Genomic DNA, 21,146 nt, shown 5'->3' on the forward strand with positions numbered 1-21,146 from the left:
CAGGGATGTTCTGTTCTTGGCCTTTTTGGGCCTATCTTGGAGTAGCTGGTCTCTGGGTATTCGTCTGGCCCTGTTGATTTGTTTTTGTATTTCTCCTGGTGGATAATTCAGGTTTCTGAATATTTGGTAAAGATCTTGTGGTTTTTGGTCTCTGTCAGTAGTATCGGAGCAAATGTGATTGTACCGAAGGGCTTGACTGTAAACAATGGATCTAGTTATGTGTGCAGGATGGAAGCTAGAAACGTGTAGGTAAGTATCACGATCAGTGGGTTTCCAGTAGAGTGTGGTACCGATCAGGCCATCCTTGATTTGTTCTGTAGTGTCCAGGAAATGTATCTCTCATGTGGATTAGTCGAGGCATAAGTTGATGGTGGGTTGCGGATTGTTAAAGTCTCTGTGGAATTCTTCTAGAGTCTCTATACCATGGGTCCAAATCATAAAGATGTCATCGATGTATCATAAGTAGAGGAGGGGTAATAGGGGACAGGAGCTGAGGAATCGTTGTTCCACGTCAGCCATAAATATATTAGCATATTGTGGGGCCATGCGGGTGCCCATAGCAGTTCCACTAACCTGGAGGTACAAATTGTCCCCAAATTGGAAATAATTGTGGGTGAGAACAAAGTTAGAGGTCAGACACCAGATTGGCTGTGGTGACATCAGGGATGGTATTCCTGATCACTTGTAATCTGACTTAGTGTGGAATATTAAAGTGTACAGAGCCTGTACATCCATTGTGGCGAGGATGGTGTTGTCAGCAACTTTTCCGATGCTTTGTAATTTCCTCAGGAAGTCAGTGGTATCTCGGAGATAGCTGGGAGTGTTGGTGGCATAGGGTTTGAGGAGGGAGTCCACGTAGCTGGATAGTCCGGTGGTAAGTGTGCCAATATCTGAAATGATAAGGCATCTGGGGTTTCCAGGTTTGTGGATTTTGAGAAGTAAATAGAATAATTGAGGTTGGGGCTCAGATGGTGTGTCTGAGTGACTTAGGTCCCGAGTAGCAGCAGGGAGTTCCTTAAGTAGTTGTTGTAATTTCTTTTGGCATGCCAAAGTGGGATCAGCGGAGAGAGGTCTGTAAAATGTGGTGTTGGAGAGTTGTCTGGCTGCCTCCTGTTCATAGTCTGACTTATTCATGATGACAACAGTGCCCCCTTTTTCAGCTCGTTTGATTGTATTGTCTGGGTTATTTTTGAGACTCTGGATAGCATAGCGTTCAGCATAGTTAAGATTGTGTCTCATAGCGTATAGACTAGCATGGCATTCTCTCTGTTATTATTCATGTATTGTTAGTATGCAAATACATTTATGTATTACAGCTCCTTTAAACCCTTATTAAGGATGAACACCCATGGAATGAACTATGATAGCCATCTGATTAATATAATTTTAGCTGCTAATGTTTACTTCGCTTTTAGTTAAAGCATGCAGTTTTTGCAGCACAAACTCCCTGAGTTAGTAGTTTATAAGTGGGGGAAAAGTTGTGACACTGAACACGTTCTTTTAGGTGCATGAGAAGGCAGAAGAAGGACGATAACACAGTTCTGAACACAGGAGATACTCAGTAGAAATTACATTCTTGGTACAGCTGTGGCTTATCTATCCTAGGCCTACGGGAAAAAGTTAGCGAAGTACATCTATAAATCAGTAGGGACAGTGTCTGCTCCTTCTGTTCCCCTGTTGCTGTACATCTACTACCTGGACCTTTATTTGACTCTTACGTATTTCAAAAAAAAACCCAACCCAAATTGCAAATAGAAGCAAACAATTTGTGGATCTTTGAAAGCATAATTACTCAATACCCTAAGTAAAGCAGGTGAGGTCCAGGTTAATGTACAGATGTAGGGTACTTAAATGATGTATAGAAAATTGTATTTTTAAAGGTATAACATCACTGTTCCCAGCATAGTCTAGAAATGTGAGTCTGGACCCATAAAACAGTGCTTTGTAGAGGTACTACTAGAAGTTATGTTGAAAAAAGAGAACAAAGTTAGAGGACCAAGCAGCAATGTTAAATGCATGCTGAGTGAAAGAAATTGTATAGTAGAGAGTAGAGGAGAAGTCGTGTGCTCATAGTAGTCCATGTAGCCTCTAAGAGATGCACTGCAGCACTTTGTATTAGGAACATAAGAACGGCCATACTGGGTCAGAACAAAGGTCCATCTAGCCCAGTAGCCTATCTGCCAACAGTGGCCAGTGCCAGATGTCCCAGAGGGGGTGGACTGAAGACAATGATCAAGCGATTTGTTGCCTGACATCCATCTCTAGCTTCTGACAATTAGGCTACGTCTACACGTGCTCCAAACTTCGAAATGGCCATGCAAATGGCCATTTCGAAGTTGACTAATGAAGCGCTGAAATGCATATTCAGTGCTTCATTAGCATGCTGGCGGCAGCGGCGCTTTGAAATTAACGTGCCTTGCCGCCGCGCGGCGCGTCCAGACGGGGCTCCTTTTCGAAAGTGCCCCGCCTACTTTGAAGTCCCCTTATTCCCATGAGCTCATGGGAATAAGGGGACTTCGAAGTAGGTGGCTTCCTTTCGAAAAGGAGCCCCGTCTGGACGCGCCGCGCGGCGGCAAGGCACGTCAATTTCGAAGCGCCTCTGCCGCCCGCATGCTAATGAAGCACTGAATATGCATTTCAGCGCTTCATTAGTCAACTTCGAAATGGCCATTTGCATGTCCATTTCTAAGTTTGGGGCACGTGTAGACACAGCCTTAGAGGCCAGGGACACCATTCCTACCCTTGGCTAATAGCCTTTTATGGACCTAACCACCATGAATTGATCTAGTTCTTTCTTAAATTCTATCAAAGCAAAAAAGCTGTCCAGAAGCACTTTAAAGACTAACAAAATAATTTATTCAGTGATGAGCTTTCATGGGACAGACCCACTTCTTCAGATCATAGCCATACCAGAATAGACTCAATATTCTGTTTTGGGTATGGCTATGATCTGAAGAAGTGGGTCTTTCCCATGAAAGCTCATCACCTCGTCAATTATTTTGTTAGTCTTTAAAGTGTTACTGGACTGCTTTTTTGTTTTGATACTATGTAGTCTAGCACAGCTATCTCTGTTTCTTAAATTATTATAGTCCTAGCCTTCACAGTCTCCTCTGGCAAGGAGTGCCACAGGTTAACTATGTGCTGAGTGAAGGAGAACTTTCTTTTGTTACTTTTAAACCTGCTGCCCATTAATTTCATTTGGTGTCCTCTAGTTTTTGTGTTATGGGCACAAGTAAATAACTTCTCCTTATTCATCCTCTCCACACCTATCATAATTTTATATACCTCTATCTTGTCCCCCCTCAGTCTCTTTTCTAAACTGAAAAGTCCCAATCTTTTTAGCCTCTCCTCATACGGGATCTCTTCCATGCCCCTAATCACTTTAGTTGCCCTTTTCTGAACCTTTTCCAGTGCCAGGATATCTTTTTTTTAGGTGAGGAGACCACATCTGTACACACTATTCAAGATGTGAGCGTACCATAGATTTATATAGGGGCAGTAAGATACTCCTTGTCTTATTTTCTGTCCCCTTTTTTAATAATACCTAACATCCTATTTTCCTTTCTGACTGCCTCTGCACACTGCGTGGATGTTTTCAAGGAACTATCCATGATAACTCCAAGATCTCTTTCCTGATTAATTGTAGCTAAATTAGCCCCCATCATATTGTAGGTATAGTTGGGGTTATTTTTTCCAATGTGGATTACCTTACACTTACCCACATTAAATTTCATTTGCCATTTTGTTGCCCAATCACTCAGTTCGATGAGATCTTTTTGAAGTTCTTCACAGTCTGCCTTCATCTTGACTATCTTGAAGAGTTTAGTGTTATCTGCAAACTTTGCAACCTCACTGCTCACCCCCTCCTCCAGATCATTTATGAATAAACTGAACAGGACTGACCCTTGGGGGACACCACTAGCTACCCCTCTGCATTTGGAAAATTTACCATTTATGCCTACCCTTTGTTTCCTGTCTTTTAACCAGTTCTCAGTCCATGAAAGGACCTTCCCTCTTATCCCATGACCACTTAATTTACTTAAGAGCCTTTGATGAGGTACCTTGTCAAAGGCTTTCTGGAAATCTAAGGATACTATATCCACTGGATCTCCCCTGTCTGCGTGTTTGTTAACCCCTTCAAAGAACTCTAACAGATTTGTAAGACATGATTTCCCTCTGCAGAAACCATGTTGACTTTTACACATAAAATTATGTTCTTCTACGTGCCTGACAATTTTATTATTTACTATTGTTTCAACTAATTTACCTGGAACTGACATTAAACCTAGTGGTCTGTAATTGCCAGGGTCACCTCTAGAGCCCTTTTTAAATATTGGTGTCACATTAGCTCTTCCAGTCAGTAGGTACGGAAGCTGATCCAAAGGACAGGTTACAAACTAGTGTTAATAGTTCTCCAATTTCCCATTTGAGTTCTTTCAGAACCCTTGGATGAATGCCATCTGGTCCCGGTGATTTGTTAACATTAAGTTTATCTATTTGTTCCAAAACCTCCTCTAATGACACTTCAGTCTGAGACAGTACTTCAGTTTCATTTCCCACAAAAAATGTGCAGGTTTGGGAATCTTCCCAACATCCTAAGCCATGAAGACTGAGGCAAAGAAATCATTTAGTCTCTCTGCAATGGCTTTATCGTCCCTGATTACTCCTTTTGTATTTGTATCATCTAGGGGACCCACCAGTTTTTAAGCAGGCTTCCTGCTTCTAATTTATTTAAAAAACATTTTGTTATTACTTTTTGAGCTTTTGGCTAGCTGTTCCTCAATCTTTTTTGGCTTTCCTTATTACAGTTTTACACTTCATTTGGTAGTGTTTATATTCCTTTCTATGTACCTTACTAGGATTAGCCTTCCACTTTTTGAAAGATGCCTTTTTATCCTTCACTGCTTGTTTTACATAGGTATTAACCTGTGGTGGCTCTTTTTTCGGCCTCTTAGTATGTTTTTTAATTTGGGGTATACATTTAAGTTGGGCCTCTATTATAGTGTCTTTGAGAAGCTTCCTTGCAGCTAGCAGGGTTTTTGTTCTAGTCACTCTGGCTTTTAATTTGTTTAACTAACCTCCTCATTTTTGCATAATTCCCCTTTTTAAAATTAAATGCTGGAGTGTTGGACTGCTGAGGTGTTCTTCCCACCACAGGAATACTAAACGTTATTACATTATGATCACTATTCCTAAGTGGTCCTGTAATAGTGACCTCATGGACCAGATTATGTGCTCCACTGTGTGCTAAATCGAGAATTGCTTCTTCTCTTGTGGGTTCCCACACCAGCTGCTCCAAGAAGCAGTCATTAACGGCATCGAGAAATCTTAAGATGGCATCTCATCCTGATGTGACATGTGCCAAGTCAATATGGGGATAATTGAAATCCCCCCATTACTATTGAGTGTTTTATTTTGGTAGGCTCTCTAATCTCCCTAAGCATTTCAACGTCACTATCACTGTCCAGACCTAACAGTAGCATCCTTCAGTCTACGTAGACTATGGAACGCGCCCTTTGTAGTTCCGTTTGGCATCCTCATTTGCAGCATTGGCTGTGACTGTGAAGACCCACATGAGAGTGACAGTCCTTGCTGCATCTGTTGCATATGTAATGGGTGTCTGGCAGGTCCTTGCTGTGCTTTCTGTAGGCTCGCTTCTCCTTTGCTGGCTGTCTGATCCTCAATTCACCCTTCTGAAGGCCCTTGTATAGTTCCTGCCTCCATCTGCTGCGATCGTCTGCCAGCTCCTCCCAGCTGTCTGGCTTGATGTCTACTTCCCTTAGGTCTCTCTTGCAAACATCTTTGTAGCGCAGCTGGGTGTGTCCAGGAGGTCTTTTGCCAGATACTAGCTCGCCATACAGGATGTCTTTTGGGATCCTTCCATCATTCATCCTGTGGACGTGGCCAAGCCAGCGGAGCCACCGCTGCCTGAGGAGGGTGTGCATAGTTGGGATTCCAGCTTGCTCAAGGACGGTAGTGTTGGATGCTCTGTCCTTCCACGATATTCCAAGGATGCGCCTGAGGCAGCATAAGTGGAAGACGTTCAGCCTCTTTTCCTGGCGGGCGTACAAGGTCCAAGTCTCGCTGCCGTAAAGGAGGGTGCTGAGGATGCAGGCTCTGTAGACTTGCATTTTGGTGAGAGTGTACAGCTTGTTGTTATTCCACACACTCTTGCTGAGTCTGGACAGAGTTGTGGCTGCTTTACCGATCCTCCTATTTAGCTCAGTCTCCAAGGACAGGGTGTCAGTTATGGTGGACCCAAGGTAAACGAACTCGTGGACGACCTCTAACGTATAGTTGTCAATGCTGATTGATGTCCTGACCAGGCGGTCGATAATATATCCCTACTGCTATATTCTTAGTAGAGCTTGGAATTACTATCCATAGTGATTCTAGGGAACATTTTGATTCATTTAAAATTCTCATTTCATTTGATTCTACATTATCTTTCACATACAGTGCCACTCCGCCACCCATATGGCCCATTCTATCCTTCAGATACATTTTATATCCTGGTATGATTGTATCCCATACATAGTCTTCATTCCACCAGGTTTCTGTGATGCCTGTTATGTCAATTGCCTCCTTTAGTACCAGGTGGTACTCTAGTTCACCCATCTTATTTGTCAGACTTCTAGCATTTGTGTAGAAGCATTTTAAAGATTTGCCCCTGCTTATTTGTCTTCCCATCCCAGATGTATTAGATTGTTTTATACGTGATTGTTGGTCTGATCTAGCCCCTTGTTTGATCTCTCGCCTCCTCTCTTTTTTTATTAAAGTCTAGAGTATCTCTGTTGAGGGATTCTCCTCTGAGAGGAGTTTCTGTCGGATCCACGTGCTCCTCTGCACTAGTCGGCGTTCCCCCATCTTTAAGTTTACAAACTGCTCTACAACCTTTTGAATGTTTAGTGCGAGCAGTCTGGATCCCCTTTGATTTAGGTGGAGCCCATCCTTCCCGTACAGGCTCCCCCTCTCCCAGAAGTGTCCCCAGTTCCTAATAAATCTAAATTGGAGTTTCCCAAGTGTTGAATGTTTCGTGCATGTATGTATCACATTGCTGCTGTTGTTACTGGTGAGAAGTGATGATGGCCTGAACAACAGGCTGGGTCTTTCCCTGCCATGTATGGCATGGAATCTCCTAGCCAGCTGGAGAAAGTAGAAATCATTTGTGGCCTTTGCAATGTGGGAACTCAGTTTCGGTGAGGAATATAAGAGTCTTCCCTCAACTGTGGGCTTGAAGTAACCAGTTGTGGGATATGTGCCTTCAGTCAAAGGAGACCAAAGCATGTTGGCTGCAAATGTCTGACTTTCCTCTGCCTGCCAGAATTGGTTCTTGTTGTGCTCAGGTTCATTTTCAGCCAGCAGTTTTTTCCTAAGCTGATCTGGTTAGGGCTGTAAGTAAGGTGAGTCACATGGGGCCAGGCTCCCATGGTGAACAGCTCTGGGAGTACAAACATGGGGTGACCTGCGGGATTGGCTCCAGAGGTATTGGCTCCATCCCCAAATAAACACCCAGCCTCATTCAACACCCCCAGATAAAACTCCATAAAACCTCCTCCTTCCATGGCCCCCCCCCCAACACACACCCTACTTCAAAGTTTAACTTTGAAGTTGGTCACTACTCCATTCCAGGGAATGGAGTAAGGACTTTGAAGTTGGGTTCCCAACTTTGAAGTTAGGGAAAAAGTGTGTAGACTCTCTGCTGCCTACTTCAAAGTAGTGCCTAACTTTGAAATTAGTTCCTAGTGTAGATGCACCCTTAGAGTGGCAAGGGAAGAGTTGAGGTTGGGTGGGGCGGGAGGGGTGGCTTTGCACCTGTAGCTTCCCAGTATAAGTACTGAAACCTTGCAGGATGACAAGTCAGGGATATTTCACTGCCATGGTACACAAGGTGTCCCTGAGCTCTATTAGAAGTCCTTCTGTCTATGGTGATAGCTAAATAAGCATAAAATGTTAGCTTTGGCTCTGGTTTCTAGTGTGTAATGAATTTAAATTAAGTTCTTACTTTAGGCACTTCATTTGCATTTGATGTTCAAAATCCTCCTGAAGTGTATAATGTGATGTATCTTACTGCATTTCCAATTAACTAATTCATCTTTCCCAGTGGGTCAAGGCACACTCCACCAGCACTCCAGATGCCTCCTCTGCCTACTTCAGAACTATGCCAAGTTTCTGAGATCTTCATGGTGGCAGTGGGAGTTGTCCACTGAGTTTTGTTAATCATTATGCATTAGATTGGCTGCCAGGCAGCTTTGGGAGAGTAGTGCTACAATCCGTTTGTCTACTGTGGCTGATGCTCCTTATTCTGCAATCCCAAAGAAACTTTGTTTGCCATTGCCTGCAATGGGATTAGCAATGGCAGCTTCTCCAGGGATGAATGAACCATTACTAATCCTACAATAACTCTGGCTCTTTGAAGAGGTATCCTCAGTGCAGAGCCCATGATGAGTTTTCCATTCTCACTTCTGCACTCCCTGGCAAACATGGGCTGTGGGATGTTTGTTGGGGATAGGGAGTCATCCCGGGCACTGTCACCTCTATGCCTTTGCCCAGTAGCATGAGCCTGCCACATGCTATTCAGAAGAATCTGATCTTGCATGTGCACTTAGAGTTGGATTTGCACTGACATCCTCTTAAAGAACTGCAATTTGAGTAGAACAAGAAATGGTTTGTTTTAAATAAGCTATTTTTAAAATGTCTGGATGCCTTTAGCAGGAAGATTCTGTTTAATTTTTGATGTTTGTGTAGCTGAGATACTTGACTATCTCTCAACTGTGAGACCACTGTTCCAGCTTGTCTGACAGGTAAGCAAATAAGTCATTCTTTTTTTTCCCTTCCCACAGAGAGATTACAGAAGCACGTGAAATTACAAGGAAACCAGTTGCTCGTAACTCACTAGAAAGTGCAGAATATGTTAAGGCAATTACAAGTTTACTGAATGCAAAAGATTTCCGGGACAGAATTAATGGAATTAAACAATTGTTAACAGATGCAGAGAACAATCAAGAACTTGTTGTTTCAAACATTGTGAAGGTAACTATAGACAAAAACATCCTCTTAGAATGGCCCATTAAGTTTCATCCTGCTTCTTTGCAGGAAAAGCCTTAATAATAAGAATGTATTGCTTTAGAGATTTTCATTAGTAAAAACATAGGTTTGTTCTTTCACTACGAAAATCTGACAGAGAAGAGTCCCAGAGCAAGTGGGATTAGGTCAGGCTTGGCTAACAAGGAAATGTTGAGTGTAAAAATAGCTGGATACAAATGGAGAAAGAGAGGCTTAGCAGAGTTAGGTAGAGTTTGTAAAGGAAGGGATTGGAAAGACTGCGGAGGGCTAGAGATCTGAGTGTAGAATTAATCTTGGAGTATTTTTTTTTCCCAGCGAAAACAGTTTTGTTCTCATCTCAATTCCATGTTAATTCTTTCTGTGAGATAAACAAATCTGTTACTCAGTTTGGATTTTTGTTACAGTTCTTGCCTTTTATAAGTTCTTTATTTTAGGAAGCTGTCAAATGTATCACCTGAAGAACTTCTGGGCCACCTAAACAGTATTGCACTGGCTTGCTGATTGCTTTGTGTGGTAGCTGAGATCAGGATGTAATTGTGCTAGGCACTGTGTAAAGGAAAACATGGTACCTGCCAGAAAATCCCTAAGAAGTAGGGAAAATATAAAAAAGGAAGAAGACAGACATAAGATCATTATTAGTACCTAATAAACCCTCTGCTTTATGTGTGAATTAAGATTGATCTGTACAGAGCATAACTTACAAAAAAGGCAAAAAGCAAAGAAACGAAAAGCTTAGTGTATCTTGATATGCTGTACCTTTTTGTGTTTTCCCCCAGAGATGCCCACCTTGTCACTAGAACCACCACCAAACAAAACCACACTCTACAATCTTAATCTGTCCAAGTAGAGAAGTCAGCCGTAGTAGTAGTAGTAGTAGTAGAAGTCAGCCATACAGCACCCTTTTCCCCCAAGCTCCTCCTCCTCGTCAACTGCCAGACTTCCCTCAGCTTTCTTTTTTTCTACTGTCTGTACAGCATATTTCTGGAAAGTCACACTCACTTTTGATTGGAGACTTGAAGGACAAGTCTATTTCTATTATTTTGTTAGTATCAGCGAGTTAGCTGTGTCCAGTGTATGTAAACTGGAATGCCATTGTTAGGGCCAAATAGCAGTATAGAATAGACTGGATGAAAATGCTAGGAGAATCCCTTAACCTTTCCCAAAGTCCTGTTGGATCAATTCATGGCCCAGTACTATTCAGTTTTCTTATTGGTGGTCTAGAAGAAAATACAAAACCATTTCTGGGAAAATTTGAAGCTGACATAAAAATGGATGGATTGGTAAATTAATGGTGGTGTTAAGCCAGTTGTACAGATTGACCTGGATTGCTTGTAAAGAGGGTTCACGGAATTTATTATTATAGATATTTATAATATTGGGTACCATCAGACACTAGTTCAACTATCGGAGGGGTAGCTGTGTTAGTCTGGATCTGTAACAGCAACGAAGGGTCCTGTGGCACCTTATAGACTAACAGAAGCGTGAGCTTTCGTGACCACAGACTCACTTCATCAGATGCTGGTCTTGGAAATCTGCAGGGCCAGGTATAAATAAGCCAGAGCAAGGGTGGGGATAACAAGGTTAAGATAACTTTGACACTTTGAGTCAAATAAAATTTGTGCTTAAAGTGGCTTTCTCATTTTTACAATAAGTTTACAAAATAACTCAACTGGAATATAAATATTAAACTCACATTCCAACGCATCATGTATAGAGCAATACCAACAAATCAGTATTTGAAATTTTAGTTTGTTGACTTGACTAGTGTTTTGTATGTAACGTGTTGTAATATTAGGCAAATATCTTGATGAGTTTAATACCCCTTGGAAACCTTAGCATACTGCAGGAATATACACATCCTGGTTGTGAACCAGGTGACTAGAGGATCATAAAGGTCTCTTTTTTTTTTTTTTTTTTGCCTTAAGTCTAACTATTCTTTCTATTTAGTCATTGCTACAGGAAGACAAAAAAGAGTTTGGTGTATTTATATTTAATCATTAGTGTTGTGTTAGCATGCAGGGGTTGACATCATCGACCGAGCCCCCACTGTTACATATGTCTCTAAAATGCTATGGGAGGGGGAAACACTCCACTCTTCTCATGCAAATTCTAGCTATTCAGTCTATGGCTGGGTCTACATTTACCTTGAATATTGATGGCTGTAATGCAATTTTAGGTACGCCAATTGTGTACCAAAAATCAGTTTTGCGTCCATTGGTATTTGTCCCTGTCCCCACTGCAGAATGCCAACAGGAGCACTCCTCTCATCAGCATTCCTTAATCCTTGTGGCTCGTAAGGAGTTCTGGGGTCAGCATTGAACCTGGAACGTGCCATTTTGTGCATGTGTGAAACGGTACCCTGGAATATTGAACCTACTAAGCATTTGAACTTCTGTGGCGAGGGTAGACCCAGCCTATTTCAACAAGTGTATTTCAAGAAGGGTGTGGAGAAATCAGAAAAGGTCCAAAGAAGAGCAATAAGAGTGATTAAAGGTCTAGAGAACATGACCTATGAGAGAAGACTGAAAGAACTGGGCTTGTTTAGTTTAGAAGAGAGAAGACTTAAAGGAGACATGATAGCAGTTTTTAAGTACCTAAAAGAGGGTTACAAGGAGGAGGGAGAAAAATTATTCTCCTTGGCCTCAGTGGATAGGACAATGAGCAATGGCCTTAAACTGCAACAAGGGAGGTGTTGGACATTAGGAAAAACTTCCTGTCAGGGTGGGTAAATATTGGAATAAACTACCTAGGAAGGTTGTGGCCTCTCCCGTCACTGGAGATATTTAAGAGCAGGGTATGGTCTAGACGGTGCTTGTTCCTGCTGCAAGGGCAGGGGACTCAATCTCTCAAGGTCCCTTCCAGTTCTATGATTCTGTGAAGTAGCCTGGGTTAAAAACGAGTAGCATAAAAACCACAGGTACAGATAAAAAAAAATTACAGAATGCTGTTAGTGTAACCTTGCTGTATTGTCTGGGAATAAATTCACATGAACTGAGATAAAAGGGAAGTATATACAGTATAATAATGTCAAATACCAGTTTACCATGATAAAAAGGATAAATTCCCAGCTGATTGAACATCAAAGTCTTGTTTTGGTAAAATGCAGAACTTAAGATACTTGAATGTGTGAGAAGAAACATCAAATTTCTCTAATTCCAGTGATATTTGTATACTTTTTCAGATCTTTGATGCTTTCAAGTCTCGTTTACATGACTCCAACAGCAAAGTTAATCAGGTTGCTCTAGAGACAATGTACAAGATGATTCCTTTGCTGAAAGATAACTTATCACCAGTTATCAACATGTTGATTCCAGCCATGGTAGACAACAACCTGAACTCCAAGAATCCAGGGATCTATGCTGCTGCCACAAATGTTATTCAAGCTCTTTGTCAACATTTAGGTAATGAGTTTTATGAATAGCCAGTCGTTACAAAACCTGTGTTTACCAAAGCATTGTGCATTTTTGGTGGGTAGGAGAGGGTTTAAGTATAGTGATAAGCTCAGCATAGAATGACTTTGGTGACTACTGGAAAGCATGAAAAAAAAGAAGCTATCCATTTCCTTTTCCACTTTGCGCATTCACATCCATTAGGCTGTTTGCCCTGATTAGTCCTATGAAGCACATAAATTGATACAACCATGCTGCTGTAAGTCAATTTATAAAGTTCAGGAAGTGCCCAGTCCTGCAAATTTGAGGAGAGCCTGCTGAGGGCTTTAATTGAATTGAAAGTGTTAAGTAACTTTGATGACTAGGCCTTAGGGGGCAGTAATGTAGATTTCTCATGGATTTAGCTGCATTGTGTAGCAGTTAGTCTTTACAGTAAATCACTTCTCTTATAGCTATTCATAAAAAATGCTCAAGTAAAAATAATCCTTTGATCTTTAATGAAGAAGAGGATTTATATCTTAAGCCACTTTGGTTCAGCAGTTTTTAATAACTGTGAACTGAAGATTTTATTAAGCCATTTTAATTTGCCTACATACCTTACTTTTGTATAAATGCTTATTCTGATGGTTTTATTATCTTTTATTCTTTTAGATAATTACTTGCTTCTCCAACCTTTCTGTACAAAGGCCCAATTTTTGAATGGAAAAGCAAAACAAGACATGACGGAGAAGCTTGCTGGTAATGTTACATCTTTCTTTACATATTCAATTTTACTTATATTCTGTTTTCATTCACCAAACTCGTTTCCTGATTCATTTATCACAAAAGCAACAGTATTGCATTTGGGACATGTGCCTTGCAGCCACAGAAATCTTGTTTATTGCTTAGGCTGTGATTCTCATTTTATATGCTCTTGCTCAGAAAAAAATAGTATTTTCAAGCCAAAGGAGCAGCACACTAGTTGATCAGATAATCCTGCAAAGGGGCCATATAATAACTTAAATTAGAATATCAAAACAAAAAAGCAGTCCAGTAGCACTTTAAAGACTAACACAATAATTTATTAGTTGATGAGCTTTCATGGGACAGACCCACTTCTTCAGACCATAGCCATACCAGGACAGACTCAATATTTAAGGCACAGAGAACCAAAAATAGTAATCAAGGTTGACTAATCAGATAGGTAGCACTCTCTACCGGCAACCCACTGATCACTATACTTACCTACACACTTCTAGCTTCCATCCTGCACACATAACTAGAACCATTGTTTACAGTCAAGGCCTTAGGTACAATCACATTTGCTCTGATCCTACTGACAGAGACCGAAAACTACAACATCTTTACCAAATATTCAGAAACCTGAATTACCCACCAGGAGAAACAAAAAAACAAATTGGCAGGGCTAGACAAATACCCAGAGACCAGCTACTCCAAGATAGGCCCAAAAAAGCCAAGAACAGGACACCACTGCTCATTACATACAGCCCCCAACTCAAACCCCAATGGATTATTAAAGACCTACAACCCATCCTTAATCAGGATGCCACACTCCAGAAGGTCCTAGGTGACAGGCCTGTTCTCTCCTACAGACAACCTCTCAAACTTATGAGGATTCTCACCCACAACCACAGTCTATGCTGCAGGAACACCAGTCCTGGAACTTTTCCTTGCAACAAAACCTGCTGCCGGCTTTGTCCACATATCTATTCTGGAGATACCATCACTGGACCTAACCAGCTTATTCACAGAATCACAGGCACATTCTCATGTTCCTCAGCTAACAACATATATGCCATCATGTGCCAACAACGCCCAGATGCTTTGTACATTGGACAGGACTTCAAACTCTCAGACAAAGAATTAATGGACACAAAACAGACAAAAACACTCCTGATCCACAAACCTGTCAGCCAGCATTTTAATGGAGTGCTCCATTCTGTTAATGACTTAAAAGTGTGCATCTTACCGAAGAGGAATTTTCACAATAGTCTGGAAAGAGGCTGCTGAACTCTCTTTTATATTCAATTTCATCAGGTTAACACGTGGTTTGAACCGGGATGGGAATTTTCTGGGTCATTATAGGGGCTCTTTTACATACTTGGCTTAATCTAATTCTTGACTCACCCACCCTGCTGCCCCTCTACTCTCTGATTTGCTCAACTTGATGATTATTTTCTGATTTGTCAACCTTGATTACTATTTTTGGTTCCCTGTGCCTTAAATATGAGCCTGTTCTGGTATGGCTATGGTCTGAAGAAGTGCGTCTGTCCCACGAAAGCTCATCACCTAATAAATTATTTTATTAGTCTTTTAAAGTACTACTTGATTGCTTTTTTATTTCAGACTACTGTAACCTTTTCAGAACAATTTGTGTTGTGAGTACCTCCATGTTTTACTTCACTTAAAAACTAGTTATCTACAAAATCTGATGAAAAAATACAGAAGTGTCATCACAGCATGCTAGTACTGAAAACATACTTGCTAAAAAAAATACTTGCATGCTTGTTCATTTTTACCATATAGTTTATAAAATAAATTGATTAGACTATAAATATTTTAATTATATTTAAGTGTGTAGCATATAGAATAGTATAGCAGGTTTGCAAGTCTTCCACCCTTTAATGCAGAGGGTCTTCACAATCCTTTCACTAGGATCTGGGAACAGTCCTTTCACCCATCAGAGCTAACCTTACCAGCTCTTGGACATAGCCATTAACAGATTCTTTCACTAGGCCCATCAGGAAAAAAACCTGTATTCATGGGTATCCCACTCAGACTTCCCAACAAGTCTTTCTCCTGTTGACACAGTGGTGTAGGTTTTATATCTTTCTATTTTTCACAGCAGGCCTTGCTTTCAGCCTGCACTGTATACACACACAAGGTCCATCATCCTACAGGAGGCAGGCCCTGTAACAGGCAAAATGGGCTGCATTTCTTGCGAAAAGGACCATCACTTTCCATTACTGGCTCTTAATTTAGCGTTTCGTTTTTTAAAAGAATGCATTAGATACCTGGGACGTGATGATTTCAACAGAAGTAGACTTATATCTTGTCCTGGGCACAGTTCCCTTATGGATTTCTAAATTCTCATTTCTAGATCTTGGAAAGGAGACAACTAAGTGGAATGTCAAAGGCCTATAAAATTGTGAATGATATGGAGAAAGTGAATAAGAAAGCGTTATGTATTTCTTCACCTAACACAAGAACAAGGGTTTGCCAAATGAAATTGGTCAGGCTTTAAAATGAATAGACAGGAGCATGCAGTCAACCTGTAGACCTTATTGCCAGGGAATGTTGAGAAGTCCAGACTATATTGGAGTGCAAAAAATTAAGTTCAGAGAGGATCATTCCATCAATGGCTATTATCCAAAGCGATCAGGGGTGCAGTTCCATATTCTGAATGTCCCATGTCTCCGACCGTAAGAAGCTGGGAGTGGATGACGGGATGGATCACTTGATAATCAGCTCTTCTGTTCATTTCCTCAAGTATCTGGCATTGGCCACTTTCAGAAGATAGCTTATTGGGATGTGTTAACCATTGCTGTGACCCAGTATGGCTTTTCTTATAACTTCATACATTTAACTTACGAATCTGAATTTCCAACACATTTGTGTATCATGTCAGGTGTCATGCAGGGTGTTTTTTTCAGTTACGGTTGTAGTGATGTTCTGGTAAAATTAATGACGCTGTATAGCTACACATTCTTGTGACAAGATAAAAATATGCCTGTAACATTTATGCTGCAAAGTCCTTACATCTTGAGGAGGAGAATGATTTTATTTAGGAGTATTTATATAATAGGACTTCCGTATAGCTACAATGGTAGTTCAATCTGTTATGTCCCAGTATTGCAGAACACGTAGTTTCTCAGAAGAATCAGAGAGGTAGCCGTGTTGGTCTGTATCTTTGAGAACAACAAGAAGTCCTGTGGCACCTTATAGACTAACAGATATTTTGGAGCATAAACTTTCGTGGCAAAGACTGACGAAGCAGGTCTTTGCCCAAGAAAGCGTATGCTCCAAAATATCTGTTAGTTTGTAAGGTGCGACAGGACTTGTTTTCTCAGAAGAGTGGGTTATTGTGACAGCATCGCCCCATTCCTCTGGCTTCTGGGCACCGACTGCTGAGACACATTCCTCTGGCCAAACACCTTTTGTGATTTATTGGTAGTTTTCTTCCTAGCACCCTTGCCAACTTCTGTAGAACTTCAGTTACAAAAGTATGCGCTCCTTATCTCATTGAGACGAGGAAGAGACTGCACATGGAAGAGACTGCATCTTTCCGGCCTCTGCTCTTAGAAAGCCTGGCATTTTTTCTTTCCCTGTTCTACCTCTTGGCTAATGGGCTAATTAGCTTTTTTGGTTCATGTCACACCATCACAATGCATTAACAAGGCACAGCTTTTTACTGAGCTTCACCTGGGAGTGATTTAATTGGTGATCCAGTGGTCAGTGTACTGGTACAGCTGCTGTTGCCCAGAGCTTTTGCCAATTATTCCATCATACAAACCGCTGTGCGGATGCAGTAGAGGAAGCTATAATAACCTGCTCTTAGAATGTCCTCCTTTTCTAAATTTACCTGACAGTCTTTAAATGAATGCTTAGAAAACTTGTGACAAATGGATAAAATGTTGTTTAAAAAAAGAAAAAGTAAAGTCTGGGGGAGTCTGAGTTGTGGCGGGATGATTTTTAAGTGATATAGCATTTAAATTGGCTTCATAGATGTCATATTTGCAGAAATACAAATAATGTACTACAGCATAGTAATTAGAGTTTTATTGTGTTGTCTTAATTCTTTCAGATCTTGTTACAGAGCTGTACCCACGGAAGCCTCATGCTGTAGAGCAGAAAGTTTTAGTTGTCCTTTGGCATCTCTTAGGAAACATGACAAACAGTGGGTCTCTGCCTGGAGCTGGTGGAAATATTCGTACAGCTATAGCTAAATTATCAAAAGCACTTTTTGCACAAATGGGTCAAAGCCTGTTAATCCAGGCTGCATCTCAGCCACCACATATCAAAAAGAGTTTAGAAGAATTTCTTGATATAGCTACCTAACATAAATTGTGTATGTGTGTAGATCAGTCAATACATACACCATCTGAAAGACTGATAACTGTTTTCATGAGCACAAGTGAAACAATTTGAAAGTTGCTTTTTCACAGTGCCTGCACTTCCATGTAGAAAACTAGAATGGCTGCCTTTATTGACAACCTGTAGAGCACCTCACTGTCCTGGACCAGCACATGTACACCAAATCAGTATAATATTCATGAACTTGCCTCACCAGTGTTGCTTGCAGGCCACATGGAAGTATCTAAGGTCTTTAAAGAGAAGTCAATCCTGCTCATTTGCACTCTTCTTTAGAAATTACAGCACAGTACCCTGTATGTAATAATAGATATGAAATTTGGAATGAATAGTACTTTGTAATCATGTTCTGACCTGTTTTCTCACTTAGCCTTACTTACATAAGTGGAAAAAAAATCCTTGCGAGATATATATGTATATATAAATATGTCTCACACACTACCAAGAACAGGGATTTGTGTGACATTTGTGGAAAAAAATGTATTTCTTAAATCAGTCCACTTATGATTGTGCAGTATTAACTTGCTATTGCTCTTATATTGATACATTTGACAGTTGGGCGTAATCAGCTGCACAAATTAAAATTTTAACATGTTATAATGAAGCATGATGACAAAGTAGAAAATGAATACTTTTACAGATTTTGAAATACACATTTGTCTTAATTTCATGTGATGAATGTAACTTTCATATTTTTGTTTAAAAACACTAAATTTTATCTTTGTCTGTCAAATATTTATAAAGGTGTTATCTCAGCCCACGTGTGTAATTCTCAACATTATAGTGCCAGGTCTTCAGTAGCTTTTTTCAGAGTTTTCCGGCTACAAGTACTGTATGCATTTTAGAAAGAAAAAGGAATGTTATAAAAATAAATCAATTTATTTCTGTAAAAGTGTGTGACATATTTCACTCAAACTTGCTTCCTTTGGAAATAGAAGAAATAATAACTTATGGACAACTAGTTATGCAGCGAAGACTTAAATTGGGTGCTCCTCATGCACCCCAGTCTCCTGCCTAGAGCTCCCTCCTGTACCCAATAACCATTCCGAACCCTGCATTAATATTGTAGAAAAGTGTGGCATGTGACCACTTACCAAATTTTCAATGTGCACTCCCTCCCCCCATTGGAAAATTTTGCCTAGCCCAGTCTAGATAACAAGACAGCATATTTTGCCTGTATATAAATCTATGGTGTGCCAACATTTTGAATACTGTATGCAGATCTGGTTGCCACATCTCAAAAAAAGAGACAAATCAGCAGGGATATGGAACAATTTCTGTATGAGGAGAGAGGAGACTAGGATTGTTCAGCTTGGAAAAGTGCGTAAAGAGGGACATAACATATCTATAAAATAACAGCTAGTTTGCAGAAAAGCTAGGAAATTATTAAGCAGCAGCTTTAAAACAAATGAAAGTATTTGTTCAGCCGCTGTGCCCGCAATATACGGAACTCACTGCGAAGAGCAAGGCTTAAAACAAAGCAGATACATTCATGTAAACCTGCCTCTGGGGCCCGCTATGGGGGTGGCCCACATCTATTCATGGACGATGGGTCCGCCAGGATGAGCCGGGATGCGAAACCGTGCCCTTGAGTGGCCCTAGCCTGTCTCCTAAAGCGGGGCCCAGGGGAAGGGATGGGTCGCTGCTCGTGCTGTTAATAGTCCTTGAAGCAGGTCCCAGGGGCCAGTGTCAAGCGACGGGCTAGGGGGATAGATGGGGCATTAGTCTAACTCAGCGTGGCCATTATGACCCCTGCCCGGAAGGCCTGGCGCCCTAAGCGCGAGAAAGGTCACGGGCGGCGGCGGGGGAAAGGGCCCAGTACGGCTCAGGGGACAAACCGTGCGCGCCGCTCTCTGGCGCCCCGTTGTTCCACCAGCAACCGCCGCGCGAGGAGCAGCCCGGCCCCCCGACCGCGGAGAAACGCTCCGCTCCGCGCCCCGCATCTCCCTCTCTGGAGGCCTTTCGAGCCGCGGCAGGTACGGGCGGCGCAGGCAGCACGAGGAGCCGAGCCCTCGCGGCACGCCGGCGGACCGGGGCGGCGCGGGCCCCGCGCTGGATCCCGTGAGGTGGCGAGGTCCAGCCGCCGCGGCCTGAGGTGACGGGAGGGGTGGGTCGCGGCACGTGCCGGCCGCCCAGCGACGTGCTCCTCCGCCGAACTCGTAGCCAAGCCCCCGCGTTGGGAAGGGCGCATGCGCAGGGCAAAGAGCGAGGGTGCTGGCGCATGCCTTCTGTGGGACAGGTGGCAGGCCGCCTCAGCCCGCGGCTTTCGGCGCATGCGTATTGGTGTCCTGTTGGCTTTCGGTGCGGTGGCGCAAGCGCAGTCCCGTTTCGGGGTGGCTGGAACGCATGCGTGGTGCGCGCTCCAGAAGGGTCTGGCGGAGTTGGTGCGGCCGCGGCCGGCCTGTAGCCCAGGGTCTCGCGCCAGGTCAGTGCTGTGCCGGGCTGGGCCCCCTGGGAAGCGTGAGCCTCGGCATGTCGGGGGCGCGCCTCGGAGCCCCTGGAGACTGGGGAGAGCCATGGAGAGTGCGCGCCCGGGGAGCGGGAGGGCAACCGGGGACGCGCCTGGGGAACGTGGGCGATGGGGGCGCACTGGGAGAACGCTGCGGGTGGGCAGCGGGGGCGCGCCTAGGACCGCTGAGGGCAATGGGAGGGCCGTGGGGGTGGGCAGCGGGGGCGCGCCAAGGACCGCCGAGGGCAGTGAGAGAGCCGTGGGGGCGCGCCTAGGACAGCTGAGGGGAAGGGGAGGGCCGCGGGGGCGCGCCTAGGACCGCTGAGGGGAAGGGGAGGGCAGCGGGGGCGCGCAGCGGGGGCGCGCCTAGGACCGCTGAGGGGAATGGGTTCCTTCCTTTTCCCCAACTCTGGTGGTTACGGACTGCAGCGCGGGAGTGGGGAGCGTGTTCCGGGGGGTGCCCGGGCGCTGTATGAGGCGCGTGGGGCCCTGGAGCTGCAGTGTGGCCGCCTCGCCATGGACCTGGCTGCTGTAACCAGTGAGCCACACTTCAGCCCTTTGTGCTCTGAGCTTGCTGAGTGTGGTGTGTGTGTTCGAGCACCAGCTGGTAACACCCGTCTCCCTGCAGCGATACAGTCTGTCCTGTGCTGACAGGTCTTCCGTGGTTGGAAAGGAGCCTTCAGGTAGCCAGCTTCCACTTGGAATTGCACGTTGCTGTGAAGTTAACCTCCCTGCTGAATCTTCCGGAGACTTGAGAGAGTTTGTGGTTATTCTCTGTAGGTTCGATAACGTTTGTGAGAGTTTGAGCTGGAATTAAGCTCAGAGAAGCTTGTAATAGGTAGGCTGTAGAGCAGCGCTGCTTAAATTTTTTGAGACCATGGAACACGAAACAATACTTTAACAGGGACGTCTATAAGAAGTTTCTTAAAAATCAACAACATATACAGCAAAACCAAAATGAAGCTGTTTAGTCAGGTGTCATAGCAATGAGGAAGTAACATCTGGTTTTAATAACCGCACATACATGCCATCAGTGTATTTTTTCAGATGCTCAGGGATCATCAGTGTACCTCTGAACACAATTTAAGAAACATTGATCTGCAATGTACTTTGATCCAGTCTAGAACAGAATGTGCAATCATTTTCACTTC

The 21,146-nt window shown here is 42.9% G+C and overlaps 2 protein-coding genes across 9 annotated transcripts in view; both read left to right on the top strand.

The window, feature by feature from the left end:
* Window positions 1-19,715, top strand: part of TOGARAM1 (TOG array regulator of axonemal microtubules 1) — a 108,819-nt gene extending 89,104 nt beyond the window's left edge. For 4 of the 5 annotated variants that reach the window (XM_074996138.1, XM_074996142.1, XM_074996141.1 and 1 more), the window contains 4 exons: window positions 8,844-9,033; window positions 12,248-12,467; window positions 13,107-13,193; window positions 17,260-19,715. In XM_074996138.1, the coding sequence (XP_074852239.1) occupies window positions 8,844-9,033; window positions 12,248-12,467; window positions 13,107-13,193; window positions 17,260-17,513 (751 nt within the window). In that variant the 3' untranslated portion in view covers window positions 17,514-19,715. Of the gene's footprint in view, window positions 1-8,843; window positions 9,034-12,247; window positions 12,468-13,106; window positions 13,194-17,259 lie in introns of those variants that run through there. The other variant, XR_012645868.1, reaches the window with a different exon arrangement.
* Window positions 19,716-19,883: 168 nt separating this feature from the next.
* Window positions 19,884-21,146, top strand: part of PRPF39 (pre-mRNA processing factor 39) — a 46,335-nt gene continuing 45,072 nt past the window's right edge. For 2 of the 4 annotated variants that reach the window (XM_074996144.1, XM_074996143.1), the window contains exon 1: window positions 19,884-19,971. The gene's annotated coding sequence lies outside the window, so the exon portion shown is untranslated. The remainder of the gene's footprint in view (window positions 19,972-21,146) is intronic. The other 2 variants (XM_074996146.1, XM_074996147.1) reach the window with 1 other exon arrangement.

Source organism: Carettochelys insculpta, chromosome 6 (genome assembly GCF_033958435.1).
Source record: "Carettochelys insculpta isolate YL-2023 chromosome 6, ASM3395843v1, whole genome shotgun sequence".
NCBI classification, from domain to species: Eukaryota; Metazoa; Chordata; order Testudines; family Carettochelyidae; genus Carettochelys; species Carettochelys insculpta.